The sequence below is a fragment of the Phytophthora infestans genome, genomic scaffold, assembly GCF_000142945.1.
Source record: "Phytophthora infestans T30-4 supercont1.3 genomic scaffold, whole genome shotgun sequence".
Classification (NCBI taxonomy): domain Eukaryota; phylum Oomycota; class Peronosporomycetes; order Peronosporales; family Peronosporaceae; genus Phytophthora; species Phytophthora infestans.
Genome location: NW_003303756.1, coordinates 3,980,964 through 4,004,602, shown reverse-complemented (window position 1 = coordinate 4,004,602; position 23,639 = coordinate 3,980,964). Strand labels below are relative to the sequence as shown.

Here is a 23,639-nt window from a genome sequence, read left to right as displayed (position 1 = left end):
GCTAGAGGTTGGTTCTCCAAAGGACAAACTCACTCACGCCGAGGATGCAGGGCAGGCTGAAACTACAGCACTAGACGTGAAGGCTACAAACGCGAATGGTGTTGCGACTGGGAACATGCCAGCGCTAGAGATCCACGCTGATTCCATCATGACACATGTTAGAATCGAAAGTGGATGCATGCAGAAATCTGTGGCAAAGAACGAAGAGGATGACTCTGACGATACAAAAACGTCGTGGGGGGCGAAGAACGGAGGGGATCTGTTGGAGCCGATCCTGGCAATGGCAGAGGAGAGTTTTGAAACTGTGAACAGCTTGGAGTTGAAAGAAGCAGAAGCGCGACAGACTGTGGAGGAGCTTGTTTTGGCAGGAGAAAGAGGCACCATGACAGAGAATGTTACGGACGAGTCTGTGCGAGTCTTGGATGGATGGAAGCAGCAGCTTTTGCATGCGCAAAAGGAAAGTGACGTACTTAGTGTTGAAGCCCCAGAGCAGAAGGTGATTAGCCTTGTCATATCGTTGCTGGAGTGGCTGCAGGGCTCTCGATCTCTGTTTTACGATGAAATTCTTCCTCTCCAAGACCTTGTCGCTAAGGGTGACGGCATTGTGGGAACTCTCGTAGAGATTAAGGCGCTTGATGTAGTAAAACCAGCCACTCTGGCGACTCTGGAGCGGATGCTTTGGCCACTTTCGTACTTAAAAACCCACGAGAAGGTGGTGCTCGAGTGGACAGAGCGAGTGCACAAGTGCGTGGCCGACAAACACGCCCGTGTGAGCGAGCTCCAAACGTTGCTGGATAGTGGAAGTGGACTATTACTGGAGCAGGGCACCTTCAAGATTGTGATGGATGAAGCTAAGAAGGCAAGAGTGTGGCTTTCCAAGTTAAAAAAGCGCTTGCGAGCTTTGATAACAAAGGGCGTGGGCAGAATGAGCTTGAGTGCTGCCCGTTCGTTGGTGGAGGAGGGCGAGGACATCGCAATTGACATGCCCGTGTTTGACTTCCTCAAGGAGCATCTGGAGATCGCGAGTGATTGGGAGACTCGCGTGCTGGCGTCCGGAATCGAGTCAGGTCAAGCAAGAGTTGCGAATTTGCTGGCGTTGCTGAATGAGTACGAGTGCGCTCGCCTGGTGATTGACCTCGACATGCATCGTGATGTCCTGAAGTCTGCCACGGAGCGCTATTGTATCTGTCGCCAACCTTTTGACGGGTTAATGATCGGGTGTGATCACTGCGATGATTGGTTCCACGACTGCTGTATTGGTATGTCCAAGGAGAAGGCTGAGAAGGTGGAGCGCTATACCTGTCCGTCCTGTACGATTTTGCAGGAGCTTGGAGCGATGCTTCAGCATGCGAAGACAGCGGAAAAGCAAAATAATTTGTGGGATATGCAGGAATACGCAAGGGCTTTCGAGAAGCATCAGGCGAGTGCATTGCGCAAGGTCAAACGCGAAGAAAAGACCGTCGAGCGCACCGAAATGCTGCTGTTTAGCTGCAATAACCAGATGAACCAGCTCCGGGCTCGAATTGACGACATCGAGCGTGCGAAAGCTTGTTTGTCTCTTAAACCAGTTGCAGGGACTGGTGCTCTTGGACAGCAGCATGCATTGAGGCAAGCGCCAGAGAAACCTTCTCCTGTTCAGCCCTCCGCGCCAAAGCCAGAAGTAGCCATAGCAAAGACAGGAACTCCTATCACCTCCAGCATTGCCGCATCGACTAGTGCAGTTGGTACAAATGCTCTCCTCCTCGCTGCTGCTGCGGCAGCGTCCACTGCTGCAACTGCTCCAAGTAGCAGTACCACTACAGCAACATCGAGTGCAGCAGCCGCATCGACGCTGGCAGGTATCCATGCGACAGTATCGAATCGTCCGCAGTACCCAAGTATCCTGATTCCTCCTATGCGCGTTGTCAACAACGTTTTGAAGAGCACACCGAAGGAGCTCGCTACTAAGCCGGTGACAACGCCCAGTGAAGGAGGCACAGTAAGTGTTAATGGAGTGAAGAGCTCGAGCGACCTGCCGACCAGCTCCTCGCCTGCTACCTCGACTATATCATCGTCGACTGTCCCAGCAAGCGCTACCTCGACTCAACAGCAAACAGCCACGACCACGACTACTGTCTCGGCGACCTCTTCTGCGACTAGCACACCAGCCACTAGTAGGCCTGTTAGCAGCACATCTACAACGACACTTGCTTCGGCTCCTGCGGTCCATCAGGTCCCGACGCCGCAATTATTGAATCCGATGGCTGCCACGTTGATGGGGAGTACGGAGCGGTTAGCAGCGCTAGTGGTTGCCGGTGGCGTTGAACAGCAGCTCACGAAGATGAAGAGTGAGCACGTCGAGGCAAGCAAACAGGTGCTCGAGCTTCAGAGTTCATTGCGTCTTAGTCGCGAGCGTCTGGCGAATGCGCAGCAAGCTCTTCGTGAACTGTCCGATATATTCCACGCTCGACATCGTATGCTTCCGTATGCCCAGGCCTGGGTGCGACAAGCTGTGACGTTGCTGAATACTACGACCTCCTTGTCGCGTGCGAACATCGACAACTCGACGTTTCTCCCTCGGGAATATGCAACTGCGCTCTCTGAAATGGAACATCCTCCAGCGTCGGCCTCTGCGTCAAGCCCAACTCCAACACCAGAGTCGATGGGCATCGATAAGCTGTTTCCTGGCGTGGATATGTACGCGCGATTACTACGCACGGTGCCATGGAGCCAAGTGGTGGTGTCTTTATTGCAGGAGCGGCCATCACGCTGCGAGATTAACGATGCTATTGCGTACGCCTTGGAGTACGGATTGTGGGAGGACAAGAAGACTGTGGCCCCGCTTCGTAGCGTGATTGGTCGCGTGGACGCGTGGGTCTCTCGTGCACACAAGTGCATGACCAAGAGCGCGAGTAAAACGCAGCAGCTGTCGCGATTGAAGGTGCTGATGAACGAGTACTCGAAGCTCCCACTGACGTACGCGAGAAGCGCAGAACCCTTAGAAGTTTACGTGAAGTCGTTGACAGGCGGTGGAGTTAAGAGCAAGATTAAAGAGGAAGGTGAAGCGCTCACCTTTGAAGCAGTAGAAGCGGCCGCCGTGAAGGCCTTGGATGAAGCGATGGTAGGGATTTCTCCTTTGGTATCGTCTTCTGCGAGTGCTGCGACTGCTAATGCGACGAAAAAGCAGGCGCCGCGGAAGAGGAAGGCGTACACTCGCAAGGAAAAGGCCCCCGCTCGCTCCACCAAAAAGGCGAAGAAATCACAAGGTGCTTCTGGAGCTGCGGGCTCCGTTTCGTCATCGACCAACTCTGCAGCAAACGTAAAAGTAGAGTCGACGACCAGGGCGGCTCACACAGGTAGTAGCACGTCAACATGACCCCATGTCCTCCGGCATTGAACGAGGTGAGGTGGGCGTCATGTACGAGGCAGACAATTTATAGAAAGTAGACCGCTGTATGCAGCGAGAAGGACAGATTCGTGCGCGAGACCTCGCACGTTGGCAGAAGCGCAACAAATGCAACCGTATTGTGAACCATGTTTCGACTGGACAGCCGAGGGTTTTACCAGAGGTGAGCAGTGGGATGTTGCTGTATGAGATGACTAACGCTGCACGGACCGTTACGGACACTAAACTTGTTCGGGTCGTTGGATGCTTGAGCTAATGCGAAGATATTGAGCGTGTTGTTTGGCCATGTCCTCAGTGCCAGAAGAGCCTTCGGATGAAGCGAACCAGATCGATGAACAGCAGCTACAAGAGATCGATGACCCGGCCTTAAGTGGCGAGAATGTTCATGGAGAAGTCCAGGAGGAAAGCGAGGTACGGATTGAGCGAGACGGCGATGAATCGAAGGAGGGGGCGAAAGAAGCAACAGAGAACAGCAACCAAGTGTTTTGTGCGGAGATAGAGGAAGCAGGTGTCGAAGTGAACGGAGAGATAGCGCCGTGGGGTGACAACGAGACGACTCAAGAGGAGATTGATGCGGAAGAAGACGAAGACGACGATGGAGATGCGTGGGAGTGGCAGCTTCGAGTGATGCAGCGTGTGAGCGAGGGCCTGCTTGATCTCTCCCTGCTCACATCCGGTGGATTCGACTTCGTTGTCGTTCTCAACGTGCAGCAAAATGCGATAAGAGACGTGAGGCCCATCGAGGGAATGTCTCGCACGTTGCGCGTGCTGAATGCATCGCAGAACGAGATTTCCACGTTGCCTGGTATCGACTTCTGGTCGCAGTTCCGCTGTCTACGCATGTGTTTTCTCTCTCACAACGCTTTAAAGACGTGGACAGACATCCAAGGACTCGAAGGCTGTTCCAGATCACTACTTTGGCTAACGTTGACGGATAATCCCCTCATGACGCTGAAGAATGCGCGCAGTTTCGTGGTGAACAAGCTCCCGTTCCTCAAGGCTCTCGACAGTTATGTGACTACAGACCAAGAGGTAATTCGCCACGCTCGTCCAAGCACTCGCTTCAATGCGTTGGCACCGCGACTAAGCATCGCGCATCTTCATATGCCTCTCGAGTTCGAGACCGACGACGCCGCTCTACTTTACGTTGGAGAGACCGAGACTGCAGTAGCGAGTATGCATGCTAACAACAGCCCAAGTGTCCGCTCTCAGAAACTTATCCGGGGCTATCTGTCGCGACGGGCCAACTTCCCACGCTTCCGCAATGTACGTGAGCTGATTATTCACGTTCAGAAGCATATTCGCGGGTTTCTACTACGTCAAAGGATCAAGCGTCACATTTGCGAGCTACTGGCAGCAAATGGAGAATCCAAGCTGCTGATGGCCTCCGTTGCAGCAGGTCACGGACTTTTGTCGCCACTTGCACGTCGATCATTTGAGAGAATGCTACCGATGATACGTCGATGGCGAACGCACTTCCAAGCCAAGAAGCGAGCCGTGGCCATCAAGAAGATCCGCTTCTGGTGTCAAATGGTGTACCAACGTCACGCACGACGCACTCGGCAGCTTTTGCGTGATCAACAAGAAATCTGGATCTACTACACGCCAGAATTTGAGCAGGAGCTTCTCACTCTCGCTACGCGTGTGGCTCGACGCGATCCTTATCTCATGACGTTGTCTCGGGAAGAGCGACTCGAGCTGCTTCGAGAACGCTGTGCTCAATCCGGAATGAGCGTTCTCCGAGGACCAAACCCAAACTCGAACGTTGTGCGTCTTGCTTCGACCCCAAACGGGAGATCCCCGACCCCAGAGCGACCACAACAGCTACAGCGTGAAGACGATGAAGGCTATCGACTGCTACGCTTGGGTCGAAATGCACAGTCGACGCTTGATGCAGCCTCACAACATCCGACGCAGCGGTCGGCTTCGGCTGGCTGGCCTGCACTGATCCGTGGGTTTCTCAGCGATAATGAAGTCGAGAACCAGTTGCTTGTCACTGAAAAACGTTTCTTGCAGCAAGATCTCGAGAGTATCGCCTCCATCCAGAGTCAGCAGCGACAGGGTATTGCTGAACTAGGTGGCTGTACAACTTTAACCAGACTGGAAATGGTAGCGAGGCGTCAATCTCGAGCCGTGCTTCTGCATCTAAACCAAGTTGCGCGTGAGATTCGGCAGCGTTTGGTAATTTGCAATCGAAGAATTCTCGACGCTTGTGTGAAGCAGCAACAGCGCCGCCAGCAGCTGAAGACTGAGACGCATTTCTCCTTGACCAAGGCAAAGCTTCGTGCACGAGGACACGCGCCCGCGCGATGGGAGCGGAGGCGGCTAATGACCTCACTATCTGAACACTCGCGTGGCTATCGAAAGATGAAGGTGTTTATTCCATGGACGATCGACATGTACCTGCACATCGTGGCGAGTCTGGATCGCGCCGTCTCCATGTGCTCTGTGGGTCCAGCGAAAGCGTTTGCAATGCCATACGAGGAGGCAAAGCGTGCAGACGCAGCGTTGTTGATCCAGTCAGCGTGGCGAGCCTCCATGTGTCACTCTCGTCGAAATGCTCTTGAGGTTACGATTGCACGTGCGCTCCTCTGCATTCAGCGGTGGTGGAGATTTCGTGTTGGACTGCGTCGGAGACTGGATGTGCTGCGCGCGTGTCTTCTGGTTGGAGCTAGTATTAATTCTCGCACTCTGTTCATGGAAGCCAGTGTCTACCACACCCTTGTGGAGTCCTGGCCTGCAGTGCAGAGCGTTGTGGCTCGACATCGATGTCATGAACATCGCCTTCACTGCCGAGTCGTCTCGGGGACGCACGTCGAGCTCACGTTGACGCCAGGTGAGCTACTACTCTACACCGCCAGTCGAGAACAGCGATCGATTCTACCTCCTCAGCCCCAGTATCACCAAGTATCGTCTGTGCCGTCAGCCCATGTAAGCTCGTCGAAGATTGAGCTCTGGTCGAGCCAACGTTGCAGCGCTTATCTACCTGTGTGGATGCCTGGTACGCCAAATCCCGAGCAGGAGAGCATGAGCTCTAGGTCTGAAGATGCTGCGGCTTTACTGCTAGTCGATGGAGTGCAGGTCGAGCCTACACTCATGGAGCACGAGCTAATGTTAGGCGCCACACAGCCACCAATAGCTGAAGTTTTTGCGCAGATGAATCCGTTCCGTGAGTTTCCGACGTGTCAGCACGTTGTCGACGCCGCCACTCGAGTAATGGACATCGCGCGACGACTTTCAGATAGCAAGGTGACAAGGAATTGGCAGCTGGAACCGTCACAACTTGGGATCGATACGTCGTTTGTGCGCCTCACGTTTGAATCCATCGATGAAGCTAGGAAACGTGCTTTACTACTGCTGTGTAAGACATTCGACCCGATCACGAAGACGTTCGCGCGGCTGTATACGTTGGAGACTTTGTTCGGGGCTGCCTTTCGCCACCATCAGGTATTAATCTGACTACTGTAGATACTTTGCACTTCACAACTAACGAACATAGCTGACATGTATTGTTGCACTGCTAGTGGGCCATAAGCCAAGCTGCCACACGAGAAGAAGTCGAAGCTGTCTTGAAGGAGTCGCTCGTGTGGATGCACGATGAAGTTCCTTCTCGATGGAGGATTCAGATGCAGCAAAAACTTGAGGCTCTGCACGCGACGGCGAAAAGAAAAGCTCACAGTGCTCTGCCGCCCGTCTCGGAGACAGTAGAACCAACTCCTGACTTCCACGTACAGCAGATCCCACCGAGAGAACCTGAGACCCGAGTCCCTGTACGGCCGTCAGACCCCGTGCCTCGTGTACCCCCTCGCGTGTTCGCTCGGCCTCTTCAACCAGACAGTGGGGCTCCAGTACCGCTGCATGTGGTGGAGTCTACTCTTCCTGAAGATGCCGAGCGACATCCGAATGACCGGATCAAGGCTCGTGTCCCAATTCAACCAACGCAACCTCAAACCGCGTCACGGTCCGCGTCCCCCTCCACACCTCAAGGAAGTAGTCGTCACCAGATGCTAACGAACCGACTTGGTAAACCCAGTTACATCTCTGTCGAGGATAAACAAGACCAAGAACAACAAGCTCGTGAACTTTATGTACGCGACCTCCGTGAGGAAGGCGAACGGGCAACTGAGGCATTTATCGTGGATCGTCGTATGCTCCAGCGAGAGAAAGCTACCGAAGTGGCTTACATCAAGTTGGACATCGACGTCAGACTGCAACGGATGCGCTTTGAGCGTGGAATCGATCAAATCCACATGCGAGAGGCTCTAGAACACCAACGACACGCCTCACGACGTCGCAAGTTGACGCGTAAGTTTGAAACCAGCTTCGTGGCGCAGTCTGGAGCGCTCATGAGACGCGCTGCTCGAGCTGGCGTCGCTAGCAGTCTCAGGGCAGAAGAACAAGAGCAGCAACGTCTTACTGCGGCGGTGAAAATTCGCGAAGCCGAAGCGCTCGAACGTCGTCGAGATGCTAAGAGTTTCTGGTTCGTAAGGAATCGCCACGAGAAACGAGAAATGGAGGCGCTACGACTGCTGCGAGCGGCTGAAGCTGACAAGGCAGAGCGTAGTCGACTGGCAGGTCGAAGGCAGCGCATGAAGGAAGACAAGGAGATCAAGAAAATGCTTCACATTATGTAAGCTGCGAGCTTTTGACCGGATTAAGTGATACTCGGTTCCCGGATCACAACAAATAGAGGTGTGTATGGGCATATCTTCTTCCGATTCTATGGTGAAAGAGCTGCCCTGGCTGCTTGATTAACTTAGGTGTGTCCGCCCGCGACGGGCAATCCCGATGGCAAGCACAGCGACCGATGCTCCGAGCAAGATAAAGCCGATAGCCTGTTGGTACTCGTCGATGAAGACATTGACACGGGTGAGCCATGATCCGGTGGACGTAGCGACAGGAGAAGCGTCAACACTTGCGTTGTCCGACGTCGAGGAGGATTTCTTGGTCTTCCGCGGAGCCTTAGTTCTTCGAGGACCAAGATCTTCGATGTCACGACTCCCATCGGGTTTGTTCTTCAGTGCCAACTGTCCACACGCACCGTCAATGTCTGTGCCGTGGTTCTCGCGGATCGTCGCCTTTAGGTTGTAAGGTTCACGCAGCACAGCGTGAAAAGCACGGATGTCCTCGGCCGACGGCGACTGGAACTGCGCTCCCACGTCCGTCGTGTTGTACGGGATGAGGTTCACGTGCACCGATCGGTTCTGTAGCAGTTTGCCAAGGGTATGCGCAGTCTCGATCGAGTCGTTCACACCTGCCAGCATGCAGTACTCTACCATCACTAAACGTCCCTCCCTGCACAGTCAAACTCACGTTAGAACGACAATAGTAAAATCTTGAGCACAACTCCCAACGTACTTCATCGCGAGGTGATCGTCAATAGCCGCCATGAGCTTGTCGAGGGGATATGCCGTGGATGTGGGCACGATCTCACTGCGCATCTCCTGTGTGGGGGCGTGCAACGATAGCGCCAAGCGCACGAGCGGAGCATCGCGCGACAATTGGCGGATGCGGTGGATGACGCCCACCGTGGACAACGTGATGTACTTTGGCGCAAGGCCGAAGACTTTTGTCATGGCTCGAATGGCGGCAAGCACGGCGTCGTAGTTGTTCAGCGGTTCGCCCATCCCCATGAATACCACGTTACGGATGGGTGCCACGCGGTTGGCATGTGCGAGCTGCTCCAGGATCTCGCCACTGCAGAGGTCGGCGATGATACCGAGTGTGCCAGTGGCGCAGAATGTGCAGCCCATTTGACAGCCCACCTGGGAGCTAACGCAGAGCGTGTTGCGCCCCGTGTGGCGCATGATCACGGCTTCGATCTCGTGCCCATCTTGAAGTTTAAGCAGTAACTTCACCGTGCCATCGGCAGAGCGCTGTTCCGTGGTCACGGACGTCGTGAAGTGCGCGAAATGCTCTCCCAATAGCGTACGAAGAGTTTTGGGGATTCCAGGGATATCGGCGAACGTAGCGTCTGGGTGCTGCGCCAAATAGCGCCAGATTGTCAGCGCGTGAAGCTCCTTGAAGTCGTGTTTCTGTAGGAACACGGGCAGCGCCTTCTGGTCGAAGGCCGGTAGCGGCGAGAGCGTGCGCTTCTTGACCATGGTGCTGGTGGTGACGCTTTGAGGTGATGAAGTAAGTGACGTACACCAGTCAAAACCATATGGTGTGGTGCACATGAAAATTTGCAATTTGAGAGCGGTTGAAGCTGAGGACGAGTATTTATTAATAGTAAAACAACTCTTCTTCATTTCAGCGCCTCTTGTGGTCATTGTTGTCATGTGACCCACCCATCTCTTCTTCATAACTGAAATGAACGCTGGCGATATGGATTAGCCTGGTCTTGTGTTTGTCCAGCGTAGCCATGTTGAAACTGCAAAATTTCGCTAAAAAAGAAACCTTAGCTCGAAAATATTCATTTGCTGAGAAAAGCGGGGAGTTTGAATCAAACTTTTATGGCCATCTTGGCAGCCGAGATTTGGCACTGCCAAACCCAAGAATCAATGGCACACCTGCGCGAAGACAGTCTGCGTCCGTCCACTCCGCGATACTGAACGCACATACTGATGGGTGGTAGAATCGTGGACTGTCTTGGGCCACCGCGAGGATAATTCAAAAACTCGTCCGAAACGAGAACCCTGATGTCCATCCACCCTGACCACTGTACGCTACAGCTCGACGGTTGATCTTTTTGTAGCGAACCGAAGGTATCTTCAGTTAAATTGGCGTTACAAGTCGTTTCTAATTAGTGAGGTATCCTGGTCGTGAGGCGATCTTTTGTCTCGATAACTATCAGAGACCATCGACAGTGGATGATTCGTTCCAAATCGACGAACCGACACGGACACCGTCTCCACATTATTTCCAAAGCACCACAGCTGCAGCCGGTAATTCGAATAAGACCATGCGGATGTAAAGCTGGATAGATGCAAAAAATTCCACTGGCTTGCTCGCTGCACTCGCTACATGGACTCAAGTGCTTCCTGCTACTAGCTGGCAGCTGCATACAGGTGAGGAGATCCTTCACTGAAGGCTTCAGGCCAAACAACTGCGTGGATACACTGTCGCAGCTTCGGGCTCCTTCATGTCGTCGCAAAATCTTCCTGCAACGCAGCCCGTTTCTGTGCCGATACAAAACCCTATATACACCTCAGTGGGCGGAAAAAAACTGCCCTTCTTCCGTCCGTAAAACAGGAAGAGGGAAGGCGCGCAGTGCGGCGTGGTTTAACCGGGTCGGCCGGGTGGATAGCTCATTTCCAAGACGCCCACAATCCGCACGCGCGTAAAAAACCAGCTCGCGACTTATCCTTAAAGGTCCCCGGCTCGGCCGCCATGGACGTGGGCAGCAACGTGTGGGTTAAGACCAAGGACGCCGCTGTCTGGACGGCAGGCGAGGTGGTCGACTATCAGGACGCAAGCGGCATCGTGCAAGTTCGGCGCCTCGATACGGGCGACATCATGTTGCGTAAGTGATTGCGTCTTTTCGTCCAATGCGGCAAAGTGCCCCTGTCGCTCTAAACTGTGGCAAAAGGCAACACAAAGGTCACTCCGCAACTAACACTCATCTTTTTGCCATTTGCCAGGTCGGTACCCAGGCTTCGACGACGAGTTGTGTCAACGCAACATGTCGGCGAACTTCCCGGCCATGTCGAGTCTCACGAGTCTCGAACATCTGCACGAGGCGGCGCTGCTGCAGGCACTGAGCGAGCGCTTCGAGCACAACGAGATCTACACGTCCATCGGAGACATCCTCGTGGCGCTCAACCCGCTCAAACCGTTGCCGAAACTCTACTCCGAGACGCAATTGAACGCATACAAAAAGACCATGACAGACACCAGTCCTGTCTCAATGAGAGAAGAGTTGCCTCCTCACGTGTTTGCCATCGGTGGCAAAGCGTTCGGCGGACTCTTGAAGTCCGAGCGACGCAATCAGAGCATCCTGGTCAGCGGAGAGAGCGGCAGTGGCAAAACCGAGAGCACCAAGTTCCTCATGCAATTTCTGACCAGTGTGGGGCGTGATCAGTCGTGTACAGAGCAGGAAGGGAGCGACGCCGTGGAAATTGGCAAGAGGATCCTGCAAACGAACCCCATTCTGGAATCTTTTGGCAACGCTCAAACCATCAGGAACGACAACTCGAGTCGGTTCGGCAAATTCATCAAAATTCAGTTTGGACACAAGAACGAGATTGTCGGGGCGCAGATCGTGAGTTATTTACTGGAGAAGGTGCGGCTACTGCACCAGAGCCCGGAGGAACGCAGCTTCCACATTTTTTATGAGTTGCTCGAAGGAGCAGACAAGGAGCTGCTGGACGTCTTGGGCCTCCAGAAAGGAGGCAAATACGAGCTGCTCAATTCGTACGGACCCAGTTTTGCTCGGAAACGAGCAGTGGCGGACAAGTACGCGCAGCTGTATGTGGAGACGGTGCGTGCGTTCGAAGATACGGGTGTAGGCGAGCTGGAGCGACTGGACATTTTCAAGATCTTGGCAGCTTTGTTGCATCTAGGAAACGTCAACTTTACAGCTGAAAACGGACAGGAAGATGTTACGACTGTCACCGCAGCGTCGAGGGTTCACTTGGCAAAATGTGCAGAGCTCATGGGGTTTGATGTGGACAAACTGGAGACGCTTTTGAGTAGTCGAGAGATCAAGGCTGGCGTGGAAGTTATGGTGCTTCAACATACCCCAGAGCAGGCCAAGGAGATCTGCGGATCGCTAACCAAGGCCATCTACGGTCGGCTGTTCACGTGGCTCGTTCGTCGTCTGAGTGACGAGATCAATTACTTTGATTCCGCCGTATCCATCTCGGACGAAGACGAGGAGCTGGCGACTATCGGAATTCTGGATATCTTCGGTTTCGAGAGCTTGAATCGCAATGGATTCGAGCAACTCTGCATCAATTATGCCAATGAAAAGCTCCAGGCGCAGTTCAACGAGTTCGTTTTCGTGCAGGAGCAACAGATATATATGGCAGAAGGCATCGACTGGACGAACATCTCGTACCCGAGCAACGCTGCGTGCCTGGCTCTCTTCGATGACAAAAGCAACGGCTTGTTCTCGTTACTGGACCAGGAGTGTCTGATGCCGAAAGGCTCAAACCAAGCGCTGAGCACCAAGTTCTATCGTTATCACGGAAGACAAGGCTCGACAGGAGTGCTTCAACCACAGAGCTCTCGGACGTTCATGTCTAACTTCAGTCGGTACTTACATCGCGCTGAATCGCAGGAGGAATCAGTGCACCAAGACACCAAGAAACACCCCTTCTCAGCGTCCAAGATGGAGCGGGTAAATCACCAGTTCGTGGTCCACCACTTCGCTGGTCGCGTGTGCTATAATGTGGAGCAATTCGTCGAGAAAAACACCGACGCTCTACCTGCTGACGCCAGCGACATTTTGTCTTCTTCCAGTAACGAGGTGGTGGTGGCGATCGGGGCTGATGAGAACGTAGACTCTCCAGGTGTTGACAACGGAGCAGCAGGGCGGAGACGCTACTCGATGCTACGTGCTCCGAGTGTGTCAGCGCAGTTCAAGAGTCAACTGGACCGTCTTATTGTGCAGATCGGACGCACAGAAGCTCACTATGTTCGGTGTCTCAAGCCCAACGAGGTCAAAAAGCCAGGGATTTTCGATCGCGAGAGGATGGTAGAGCAAATGCGCTCTGTCGGTGTGTTGGAGGCGGTTCGCATTGCCCGTCATGGCTACTCTGTGCGTCTGGCTCATGCGAGTTTTATCGAGCTGTTCTCAGGCTTTAAGTGCTTCTTAAGTACTCGAGATCGAGCTGCGAAGATGAATGACCACGACTTGGCTCAAGCTCTCGTGACTGTCCTGATGGACAGAGTGCTACTGGAAGATGGAGTGGAGCGCGAGGAGAAGAACCCTGGCGCCCTGACCGTGGTAACCGAAGACGGCAGCGGCACAGCGTTCGAGAACGACATTCGTCGTAAGGACGTGCAAGTGGGCAGGACCCTGGTGTTCTGCAAGTCGAGCACTTACAACCGCTTCTCGCGCTACCGTGTGGAGCTGCGACATCATTGCGCGACAGTATTACAGAAGCATTACCGTGGGTTTCGACGTCGAGTGTTGTATCAAGAGCTGCGTGGCTTCGTGGTGCATGTGCAGGCGATTGCTCGCGGGTTTCTGGGAAGGAGACGAGTGGACAAGCTGCGTCAACTCCGCCGCGAGCACGCTGCCACTCACATCCAGGCGTCCTGGAGACGGCTCATGGTCCGACGCAAGTTTGCAGAGATGCTGACGCACAAGCGTCAGCGTGAAGCTGCCACTACAATTCAATCCTGCTTCAGGAGGTTGGTAGCACAGAGAGTCCTTGCAGAGATGCTGAGGGACAGACGCCAGATTGCTGCTGCTACACGCATTCAAGCGAGTGCTCGGCGTTGGCTTGCACAGCGACAGCTTGCTGAGCTACGTGAGCAGAAGTTCCGAGTCGTTGCTGCTAGTTGCCTGCAAAGAAATTGTCGACGTTGGCTGGCACAGCTGGAACTTGCTCGATGTCGGAAGCGACAGCTTCGGATTACTGCGGCTGTGCGCATTCAAGCGCATTGTCGACGTTTGTTGGCTCAGAGACAACGCGAGAAGCTGCGACGCGAGAAGCTGGAGATATCTTGTGTGATTCGAATCCAAACGCGGTGCCGACGTTGGTTTGCTCAGAGGAAGCGAGTGCAGCTGATACAGGAGAAGCGTGAGGTGGCTGCGGCTATCATCATTCAAAGACGGAGCAGGCGATGGCTCGAGCAGAACCAGGTTAATTCAGCTAAGCTAAGGCGCTTTCGCTTGAACGTGGCGTTCTGCAAGCTCCGTCGTGCATGTCTAGCGTCTCAGGCAGCAGCTGAAATGGAGGCCGAGCCTTCCCCGAGTGATGACTCGACGAAGAGCGGACCCAAGCGACGTGTTTCAAAGTCATTAGGCTTGCCAGTGACTCTGTCCAGCTCGGAGCAGGAAGACAGCTCTACCAGTGATGACTGGATGGAGCCCCCACTCCGCATTACCGCTCCGACTCACCGTCGCACCAACAGCAGACGCGCAAACAGTCGACGTAGCCGTACAAGCAGCAGCCACGTCGACGATCGCAATTCGCTTCTGGAGAACGAGATCTTGCGCTTACAACAGATACTGGTAGAGCAACAGAACGGTAGATCTCGGCAGGATCAGCAGCGCCGATCGTCGGCTTTTTCTCGCCCGCCTCGGAGTGCCCCGCTGGACTTGAGTCAATCCGCCCGTGTAACGCGCTCACGCTCCGGTCGTCGTCGGTATTCAGAGGACGGTGCCTTATCCGAAGACGAGGACGGAGAGAATGACGACGAAGTATCGCTGTTGCCACCACGTCGTGCGCGGAGTGTCATGCCGGCACAGCAAGCTGATCACGTGTCCATGCTATCGCAGAAGATCGAAGAGCTGGACGCCAAGTGCAAGTTCCTGGAGCAACTCGTGGCCCGCAAGAATTACGAAGACGCCGCAAGAGAATCCTTCATGTACGGCCGAGGGTCGTTCGGTGGCAGGGAGCGCTTTCCCTCTGCGGACGGATCATTGTACGGCGACACCCCACCGAGCGAAACTGGATCGGATGTGGACTCAATCATCTTGAATATCCAGAGTCAGATGAACATGTTGCGCCAGTCTATCGCTGGGAAGGAGCAGGCCCTCCAGACGTCTCGCAAGTCGCACGCCTTGTCGTTCTCATCCAGCACACGGCCGACACGCTCCTCGTCAGCTGCATCGACCACGTCGTTTACGAACCTGCCCTTGGGTGAGGCCCCACCGAGTCTCCCGTCGCTTCCGTTGTCCGAGTCGCAGCTTTCAGCCGGTGGCTCATCACATGGCAACAGTCGGCGCAGTGGCGGTAGTTCGCTTGGACTTCCTCCAACGCCAACGTCTTCAGTAGCGTCGTCATTCTACCAGGGCCCACCCCGTTCTTCTCCTGCGAATTTTGGTGGCCGTGGAATGCCTCGAATCGTCAAGTGGGCTCGCTCCACCAACTGCTACGAGTGCGAGGAGCCGTTCAACTTGTTCGTGCGACGACACCATTGCCGTATGTGCGGTAACTCGTTCTGTCACGAGCACTCGAGTCGACGTGTGTCAGTCTTTGGCATCGGCTTCGACGACGAGCCTGTCCGCGTCTGTGACAACTGCTTTGCCGAGTACTATGCAGCGTCGCAGGAGCCGCAGTATCACCCTCAGTACGGCTTCAGCTCCGGTACACTGTCCACGTCTTCGCGGCTTGGTGGCTTGTAGTGAACACGTGTGATCTTCGTAAGAATTTACAAGGAGAATAGTCAATAGTTTTTGTGTGTGGAAGTTATTGCTTGAATTGATACTTTCAGAGGTTTTGCAGTGGACTATTACTGTTCGATTTAAAGCGATACACAAGCTTCCAAGACATGTACTGTCGGTACTCAATTACTACATGTCACCAGAAACTCATTGGCTCTATGCGTACTTGCCTCGTCATTCGGTTGTGGTAAAACAGGTCATAACCTTTTTGGAAGTTTAGCCCGACCCATTCGGGGGTCTTATTGGAAAAGATCCAAGCATTGTACTGTATGATTCTCCCAGCCCAACTGTCTGGAAACATTTTGATCCACTTTGGCACTTTGTTTGTTGTCAGCACTATATCCAGTCTCTCGATAGACGCCAGCCTCTTCAGAAACTCGGACTGATCACCAGAAGGGAGACGGAGGAATTTCGTTTCAAGCCCGGGCACATTCTCCAATATTTTTTGGCAGATGAAAAGAAGCTGACCCTCTCCTCATGCATGACCTTCATTCGCATAATCTTTCTTTCGGAGGTGTCGGTCGCCATTTTCCTTGGTGGTACGTAATTGAGGAGCGTATTCTAGAATATCAATCGCTCGCCTTGAGTCCGTGGCAATGGTGCTGACCACGAAGGTAGCGATAATGACGAGGACGACTAAGGTCACACGCATCGATCGCGGCTAACAGGTTGGTTGAGCTTCTGTTGGGGTCTTGACGCCGTTAAAGTTGGCTCAACTTAGTTGAGGGGAGTGAAGGGAAATCGGGAATGATTTTCTTTTACACTTCGGAGTTCGGACAGGACTCCTGTAACAGGAGTGATGTTGGTGCACATCGTCTCGTTTTGGTTAAGCGGCTGCTGTGATTAGTACTCACCTTGCCATGAATTGCCACTGAGCCAGAGCTACAGCGGCGTCACCCAAGATTCCAGCCAGCAGAATGGGCTTGCCACTACACGCCCGGAGACGCGCCAGCTCCTAGTCGTGGGACGTCATGACGCGCTAACACAAAGTAAACGGCCTTGTGGTGATGAAGGATTCTGTCTTGTGTTCGAGATCCGTAAAAACGTGTAAAAACGCGTAAAAACGTTACCACGGGTGGTAAAAAGTAAATCACGTTGCTTCGCCTGTTGCAACGTCGTTATTGCCAACACCGTAACAGGACCTGTTGGGCTTGAACGCACACTGTCCGGCTTTGTTGATCTGGATCTGTTGACTGCACTGTATTAAAACATGTATTAATACACGGAGTATATATCATTTCTTTAAAATTTGAATCAAATTTTATATCTATTATTTATAGAGCTGCCATGGCATCAGTCATTTTTATTAGGACATGTATAAACGTAGTGTTTATACATTATGTAATACACAAGTAATGATGATATGATGTCGTGTGATTTTCGTGATTTGAAGTTATTAGTAGCAGTCCAGTACTCTAGTAATAAGAGTACTTCTCTTAGCTAGTATTAAATTACATGTACGGAATTCTGGTTAATTGTTGGTAAGAAAAAGGCTTTCTTTCAAATCCTTCCGCAAATCTCGTTTCCTCGGCGTGACTCGCCACTCTTCTACATACATGTGTGACTGAGTTAGTCACTAAGCCTGGCTCAGTGGGCCATGATCACTGAGCAAATGTACATGTACCGAGCTGTACTTATAGATGAACCTGTCTGAAACACCCAAAGGACTCTTTTCCGTATTTGAGATCTCATAAAGATTTCTTTCGAGCTAGTTTGATAACTTACATGCTCGATTATACTTCGAAGGACAGTAGAGAGCTTTCGCAGCTGTCTGAATCCGATCCCGAGATATTATTGTACGGCAATCACTTTTATTAGTACATGTAGCGAGCCCACGAATTTTGAAACCGGTACATGTGCGGCTGGTTTTGAAATCTTGATATTTGAGCCTGGTAATCATTTGTGTCGAGCATCCCGACGAGTGTGCTGTACACTGTACACCGTACATGTACAGTACAGCATTCCTTCTGTGATTAACGGCAGCCATACCCTATCACTAAACATAAAAAATACCTAACCAAGTGACCGATGAAAGGTCGACTTATAGTGGATACTTAGTTAAAATGTGCTCGCTTTCGCCTCAAAGATCTAGCCATTGCCGCGCGAAGAAAGATACTAGCTATAATGCTGCTTGTGCGGCTTGGATAAATACTTTCTAGCAGGCTACAATCGAATATCATAGCATACCCGTTTAGTAAGGTAATTTGTCTACATCTTTGGTGGATGGGTCAACCTACATGCAAAATATTATTTGTGCAAAGGAAAAGTTTTTATCTGACAGTTTTTGCTGAGCACTCAATCAATACAAAACTGTTATGACAGGATATACGAAATCGCTGGATTATCACGTCCATTGGTATCGGCTCTGAATAAAATCCAGGGAATATCATCACTTATCCGACCTCTCTTTAGTTTAGTATTAGCATTAATGGCCAATCTTGTCTTCTATATTTATGATAACCAATGACATCCATGTATTAATGGATATCATATTATTATTATTAATAATAATAATATATGGCTCATGGTTAATCAAAACGTGAAGGTCTAAACCCCTCAGGGGGGGGGTAAAAAAATACATATCTTGATACACGCAGTATTTTACATATCACTTGCAAATTTGCTTGCTATCCGACAAAACTCGTCAGAATGGGCTTAGACGAGCTCAAGCCCGGGAACACTAAGCGTGCCAGAGCAACAGCCATCGATGTAACGGGGTACGTAGCCCTAAGTGTACCCTAGTTACATGAAGTGTGACACTTCACACTTCAGGAGTATGACACGTCATACTCCGAGATATTTGGTACAAGGTACCAAGGTCGTTCAAAGCCAACCATCGGTTAAATGACATTGTATTTCTATAGGTAACTAACAGTTTGTATTAAACCCAAACTTAACCCCTCTGATACCGCAAATGGAGTCTCTGAACGTGCAAACATTACGTCGTAACTTACGACGTCCTAATAACAGCATTATTGTATAGGGGCGCCCCTTTTGCCGTAGGATACATCGGCGATGGTGAATAAAGTTTTGAAGTGTTTGGTCTTCACATGTCGTATACTTACGACCTCTTCTAAACGCCAACGCATAGAGAAGTCTCAGCTTACGACTTCTACTAAAGCCTGATTCAAGAAATGTACTACCCACGTACAAAATCAATTACATAAAACAGCGACACTCGAGATACTATAATCAAACCACCGTTTTATGGCGTTTTCAAACGTTAGCTACATACGCAGTTTCGCCCTCGTCATCAGCATCGTCCTCCTCTTCCCGCAACAACTCACGGCGTGTTTTCTTGCGCGCTCCAAACTTGGCCGGACGTCGAAACACAACTCGTTTCCCGAGTGACTCAAGAATTGATTTTCCACACTCAAAATCTTCATGCCAAATCTGGAAGCATGTTTTCGCGATTCCATTGTACTCACGCCGAGCTTTCGGGCAGAGGAAAAATTTGGCCTCGCTGTTGGAGCAGTCTTCACAGTAGAATGTCGTCTGGAAAGATTTTTTTCTTTCACCGCGAAGAAGTGCGCATACCTTACACGCACGCTGTCTACGCTTTTGAACGCCGGACACAATGACCCAGTCATCGTACTGTTTGTAAAGTGTGCTGTGGGAGGCGACGACGTTTTCGCCTGGAGGGAGCGGATGACTGTGGAGTTGCTATAGGATCCAAGTCGAAATCTTCGGGTTTTAACTGCAGGAGCTGGTTGTGGAGGACAGCCATCCACGCAGCACGAGACATTGGCGCAATTCTCGCGGCCCGGCATACCTCCTTGTGTGTGATAAAAGCATTCACGATCGCCAGATCTAGGAAGCCTAAAAATAAGGACTTGTAGTACTTTCGAAACCGATAAGCCATTTGAATTGAGAACGACTGCAGGCGGAGTTGATCATGAATATCAACTCCGCCCATCCACCGCTGATAATCGGTCACTAGCTTGGGACACTTCACAGTAATCGCCCCAATTTGTTTCACATTGCGCTGAATCGTATCCTCCTCCATCGATGCACCCGTGGCCAAATAATGGACTGGCTTTCTATCCCACCAGTGGCACGCAACCATTGTAGGTGCTGCCTCGCAGCGCGAGAACGTAAAGGTTCCTCTCTCAACTCCACGAGGCCGCGTCCGACGGCCTTCAACGACTTGACGGTCAAATCCAATGCGGTTCGTCGTGATAGCTCCGACGACGTAGATAGACATACCGAGGAGCTGTAAAGCCAGCGCTACGGACGAATAATACCGATCGACAACGACCATTCGAAATCCACTAGAGCAGTCGCCAAGTAAAATTTTCATGTTGCGAATGACGGCAGCCGCACCCGTCTTGTTGTCGATAGTGGTGGATTCTCCGTCTGTTAATTCACGGGCTCCAACGTAGACCTCAAACCTAAACCAGTAAGTTACGACGTTAGCTTTTCAGAATTGCTAGAGATGTCAGAAGTTACGACTTTGAAAAAAGGATACTAACGCACCTGTGGCAGTAAGCTGTCTTTGAGTCGCAAACCATAAAAAGTTTGGTACCGTACCGATGAGGTTTATCTGACATAAACATCCGCGTAGTGTTCCGCCGAGACGTTGCTGGTAACACACCTTCATCGAACGAAAACACTGCCGGCAATGTCCAGCCAGATTGGAAGCGCTGCTGCAGGATATCGACGACCGGACGCAGTTTCCACAGTTTGTCTCGAGTGCGGGGTGCATTGTTGTTTGTGAAGTGTAGATCACGTAGGATAGCTGTACATCGGTTGCGTGGCATATATTTGCCAAAGGTACCAGCAGGTAAAGCTCCGTCACACGCAATCGCCCAGTGCTTCGAAAACCGTTGCTTGTGGGGGCACAACATGTGCGCAACAAGCAGCCCGATCACGTGCAAGATTTCGCAGGTATCATACGCCTTCGCAGCCCTCAAACGCCGTCGTATCTGCAAAAGTGTTTCTGGTGACGCGATACGGTTGTTACGCCTCTGACTTGAGCGTATTTTCTTGGCTTCTGAGTCAATGTTCTGGGCTCGATAGCGGTTGGTTTCAGTCGCGATGTCGACCCACAACTGCTTAGGCATGAAGTAGAACAGCAACCCTAGTGGTGTAGTTGCCATTTCCCGTAGCTCGTGCGTAGGAGTTGCTTCGTCACTTGAAAGCCCCTGGTAGCTCGGTCTACCACTTTCGAACAGAGAGGACGGTTCACTCCACTTCGTCAGGCGCAAAGCATCCTTGTCGATGTTGGCAATGGAGAGAGTCCCACCAAGAGAAGCTACAAATGCCTCGTCAACTAGTTCAGCTCATCATCCGGAAGTTCGTCGTCGTCTTCAACATGTTCTCTGCGCTCTACCACATCGTCCTCTTCACAGTCATCACCACCATCATCGCTGGTGCTAGATTCCATACACTCGAAGTCATCGGAGTGTTCGTCTTCTTGTAGTACATTCACATCGTCCGCTCTAACGTGGACAGCGGGTGGAGACGTATCCACACGTTCCACATCATCCTGCTTGCTCTCGTTGTCCGAGAACTGGACATGTCCTTCTGATTCAGCTTCCGACAGCATTCGCTGGAACGCACCAACAGCGACATCTTCGTCTGATAACCCGATCTGACCAGGTAACGGTTGCGCTATGTCCGCAGCCGGTGCAGCCACTCCTGTATCAGGCCCGGCATTCTCCTCGTTAGCATCACTGCTGCCGTCAAACAGGGCATCCAGGCGTAAGGCGCGGACAACATCAGAGAGCAGTCAATTTGAGAAGGACGGGACGTTTTCATCTGACTCCTGTCCGTTGTCGTCACTGCTTTTCGTCCATATTGATCAGCCCAGACGAAATGGCATATCTAACAACCGCGTCCTCGCCTTTGAGCATGTTAACAGTTTAGTACTTAGATATAAAACCCTTCCAAAGATTTGCTTACCAGTGAACATGTTTGTCCCTTCAACCAGCTCCTGCGAGTCACGATTTGGAGCGAAGTACATCCACTCCGTAGCAAGCCGCGTCGGTCTTTTCGACGTCCACCCGACCGCGCGGAGCTGCCGCCAAAGATGCCTGAAGTCTACCGAACGCGCCACCGCAGCATCTTTTGTCACCGTACTCGTTCGCAACCTCGCCATCTATCCACTTGCGTGACAGAGCTCCAATTTCCAAATGAGCACGTCTGGAACCGTGGAGTCACTCATCACTGGGTACGGATCAGCATTTCCCGCATAACCCTGTCCACCGCCCGTTTTGTGCACATGCAAGTTTGACCTGTGTGACCTTATACCTTTTGGAGCAGAAATTACACTTGATTAAAGTAATGGAACATTTTTATCGAGCCATTTGCTATTGTTGGTGTTGCGAAAGTCGTATCTTACGACTTTGTAGTTTTGTGAAGTCGTAAGATACGACCTTGGTAACAGAGGTGTTAACCTACCTATAAATAATTCAGTTTACAATCTACCTTATTTAGGTCACTTCGCTCTCTTTAATTAAAGAGGGGACCTGTGAACTGCCGTTCACTGAGAGTTTGTATACTCTCGGAAGATAACTTCCTCTAGCGCAAGGTGCTGTGTGACCCCGTCACACTTGGTAGCACTTGTAGTCAATCCACGCCACCGCGGGTAGACTACCTGAACCTCTCCGAAGCTCGTTGCCATGGATAGGAACGACTTCTCCCATATGAACGACTCTCAGTTCGAGTCGGTTCGGAAGATGGCAGGCCTCTTCGAGATGGAGACCCTGCAGAGCCTGGTGATATCAACACCCGGCTGAGCAGCTCGAGCGCGTCAATGCATTCGACGCGTACGAGCAGAGGCCTCATCGCGCATGTGCGAGAGGAACCTGCAGACTCCGGGCGGACGAGAAGCAAATCCGCCTCACCCGAAGCCAATACGGCTGAAGAGTAAAGCCGTATGAAGGGAAGGAAGGCGAGAACCTTCACTTCTGGGTCCGAGAAGGTAGAGCTCGCGATGAACGCGGCTCTGATCTCGACCGGCGTCAACGAGGTTGCTTTTGCACTCTCCAACCTTAGCGGTCGTGCTAAGCGTTGGGTGTACACACGGGAAGCAATATCCCCTGGATGTTTCACATCCTGGGCTCAGCTGTGTGAACAGCTCCGAGCGGCGTCCTTACGGCGAACTTCGAGTACCGCCAGCGTTCGCGCTTCATCTCGTGTAAACAAGAAAGGCGCGAGCTGCACGAGTATGTGCAAGGGATACGGGGGTTCACGGTGTGCCTAGCGGGAAACCACTCAACGAACACATCAAGATGACTGTGTTCATGGACGGCCTTCGAGTGGGCCCCGCACCCAGTCAGCTGTTCCCAGGTGCAGGCAAACACCCTTGAAGAGGCGATTCAAGTCGCCTCTTCAAGAAGAATACAGCCATCGCCAGGCGCGTACGCCGGCCTCAGCGTGGCCTGGGAGTCCCTTGTCGGCTCCCGGTTGAACAAGCCCCAACGGGACCAGCTCCCCATGGAACTCGGGTCCGCCGAACCGCGTGACATCCGCTGCTTCGGCTGCGGGAAGATGGGCCACCTAAAGCGCGACTGTCCCGCGGAAAGACTCCGCAGACGGTCCTTACCCAAGCCCGTCCTCAAGGGTCGCTGGCAGAAGCCAGGATCCCGGGGACAGGGGAACGCCGGGAGCCATTAGGGGCGGGGCGCCCTACTGGGGAAGAGCTAAGTCTTCGTGATGGGTGCGCGGATGGCGCGTACCACGGGGACTTAGCCCCTGAGAGTCTTCGCACTCTCGACTCGGCGAAGAGCAGCGGCGGGTTGCTCGTAGTACACGGAAGGGTATGGGGATACGATCACCCCTTTAGAATCTTGATCGATTCTGGGGCGTCGAAGAATTTCGCACGCCGCCAGACGGTTGCTCGTAATAGCAACAAGTTGTCCGAGGCTATGAGAGAAAGCAAGGGCGACGAGACAGTGTCAGTGCGACCGGACGACGGGAAGGTCGTCACTGTCCCCAACGTCCAAGTGGATCTGGCCGTCAAGTTGA

General features: G+C 52.3%; 5 protein-coding genes across 5 annotated transcripts; 3 read left to right on the top strand and 2 right to left on the bottom strand.

The window, feature by feature from the left end:
• Positions 1-148: 148 nt before the first annotated feature.
• PITG_02800 (uncharacterized protein) lies at positions 149-3,355 on the top strand (the record flags this gene model as incomplete). The annotated part of the gene is made up of 5 exons (XM_002907646.1): positions 149-583; positions 671-1,633; positions 2,213-3,008; positions 3,066-3,100; positions 3,164-3,355. 5 exons carry the CDS (start codon positions 149-151, stop codon positions 3,353-3,355), a joined length of 2,421 nt encoding a protein of 806 aa, XP_002907692.1.
• A 315-nt stretch (positions 3,356-3,670) lies between these two features.
• On the top strand, positions 3,671-8,019 carry PITG_02799 (uncharacterized protein; the record flags this gene model as incomplete). Its single annotated transcript, XM_002907645.1, has 3 exons — positions 3,671-4,651; positions 4,679-6,832; positions 6,910-8,019. The coding sequence occupies 3 exons, from the start codon at positions 3,671-3,673 to the stop codon at positions 8,017-8,019; spliced, it is 4,245 nt and encodes a 1,414-aa protein (XP_002907691.1).
• A 117-nt stretch (positions 8,020-8,136) lies between these two features.
• On the bottom strand, positions 8,137-8,649 carry PITG_02798 (uncharacterized protein; the record flags this gene model as incomplete). Its single annotated transcript, XM_002907644.1, has 1 exon — positions 8,137-8,649. One exon carries the CDS (start codon positions 8,647-8,649, stop codon positions 8,137-8,139), a length of 513 nt encoding a protein of 170 aa, XP_002907690.1.
• A 95-nt stretch (positions 8,650-8,744) lies between these two features.
• On the bottom strand, positions 8,745-9,489 carry PITG_02797 (ribosomal RNA large subunit methyltransferase N, putative; the record flags this gene model as incomplete). The annotated part of the gene is made up of 2 exons (XM_002907643.1): positions 8,745-8,778; positions 8,849-9,489. The coding sequence occupies 2 exons, from the start codon at positions 9,487-9,489 to the stop codon at positions 8,745-8,747; spliced, it is 675 nt and encodes a 224-aa protein (XP_002907689.1).
• A 1,228-nt stretch (positions 9,490-10,717) lies between these two features.
• On the top strand, positions 10,718-15,646 carry PITG_02796 (myosin-like protein; the record flags this gene model as incomplete). Its single annotated transcript, XM_002907642.1, has 2 exons — positions 10,718-10,850; positions 10,969-15,646. 2 exons carry the CDS (start codon positions 10,718-10,720, stop codon positions 15,627-15,629), a joined length of 4,794 nt encoding a protein of 1,597 aa, XP_002907688.1.
• Positions 15,647-23,639: the final 7,993 nt, after the last annotated feature.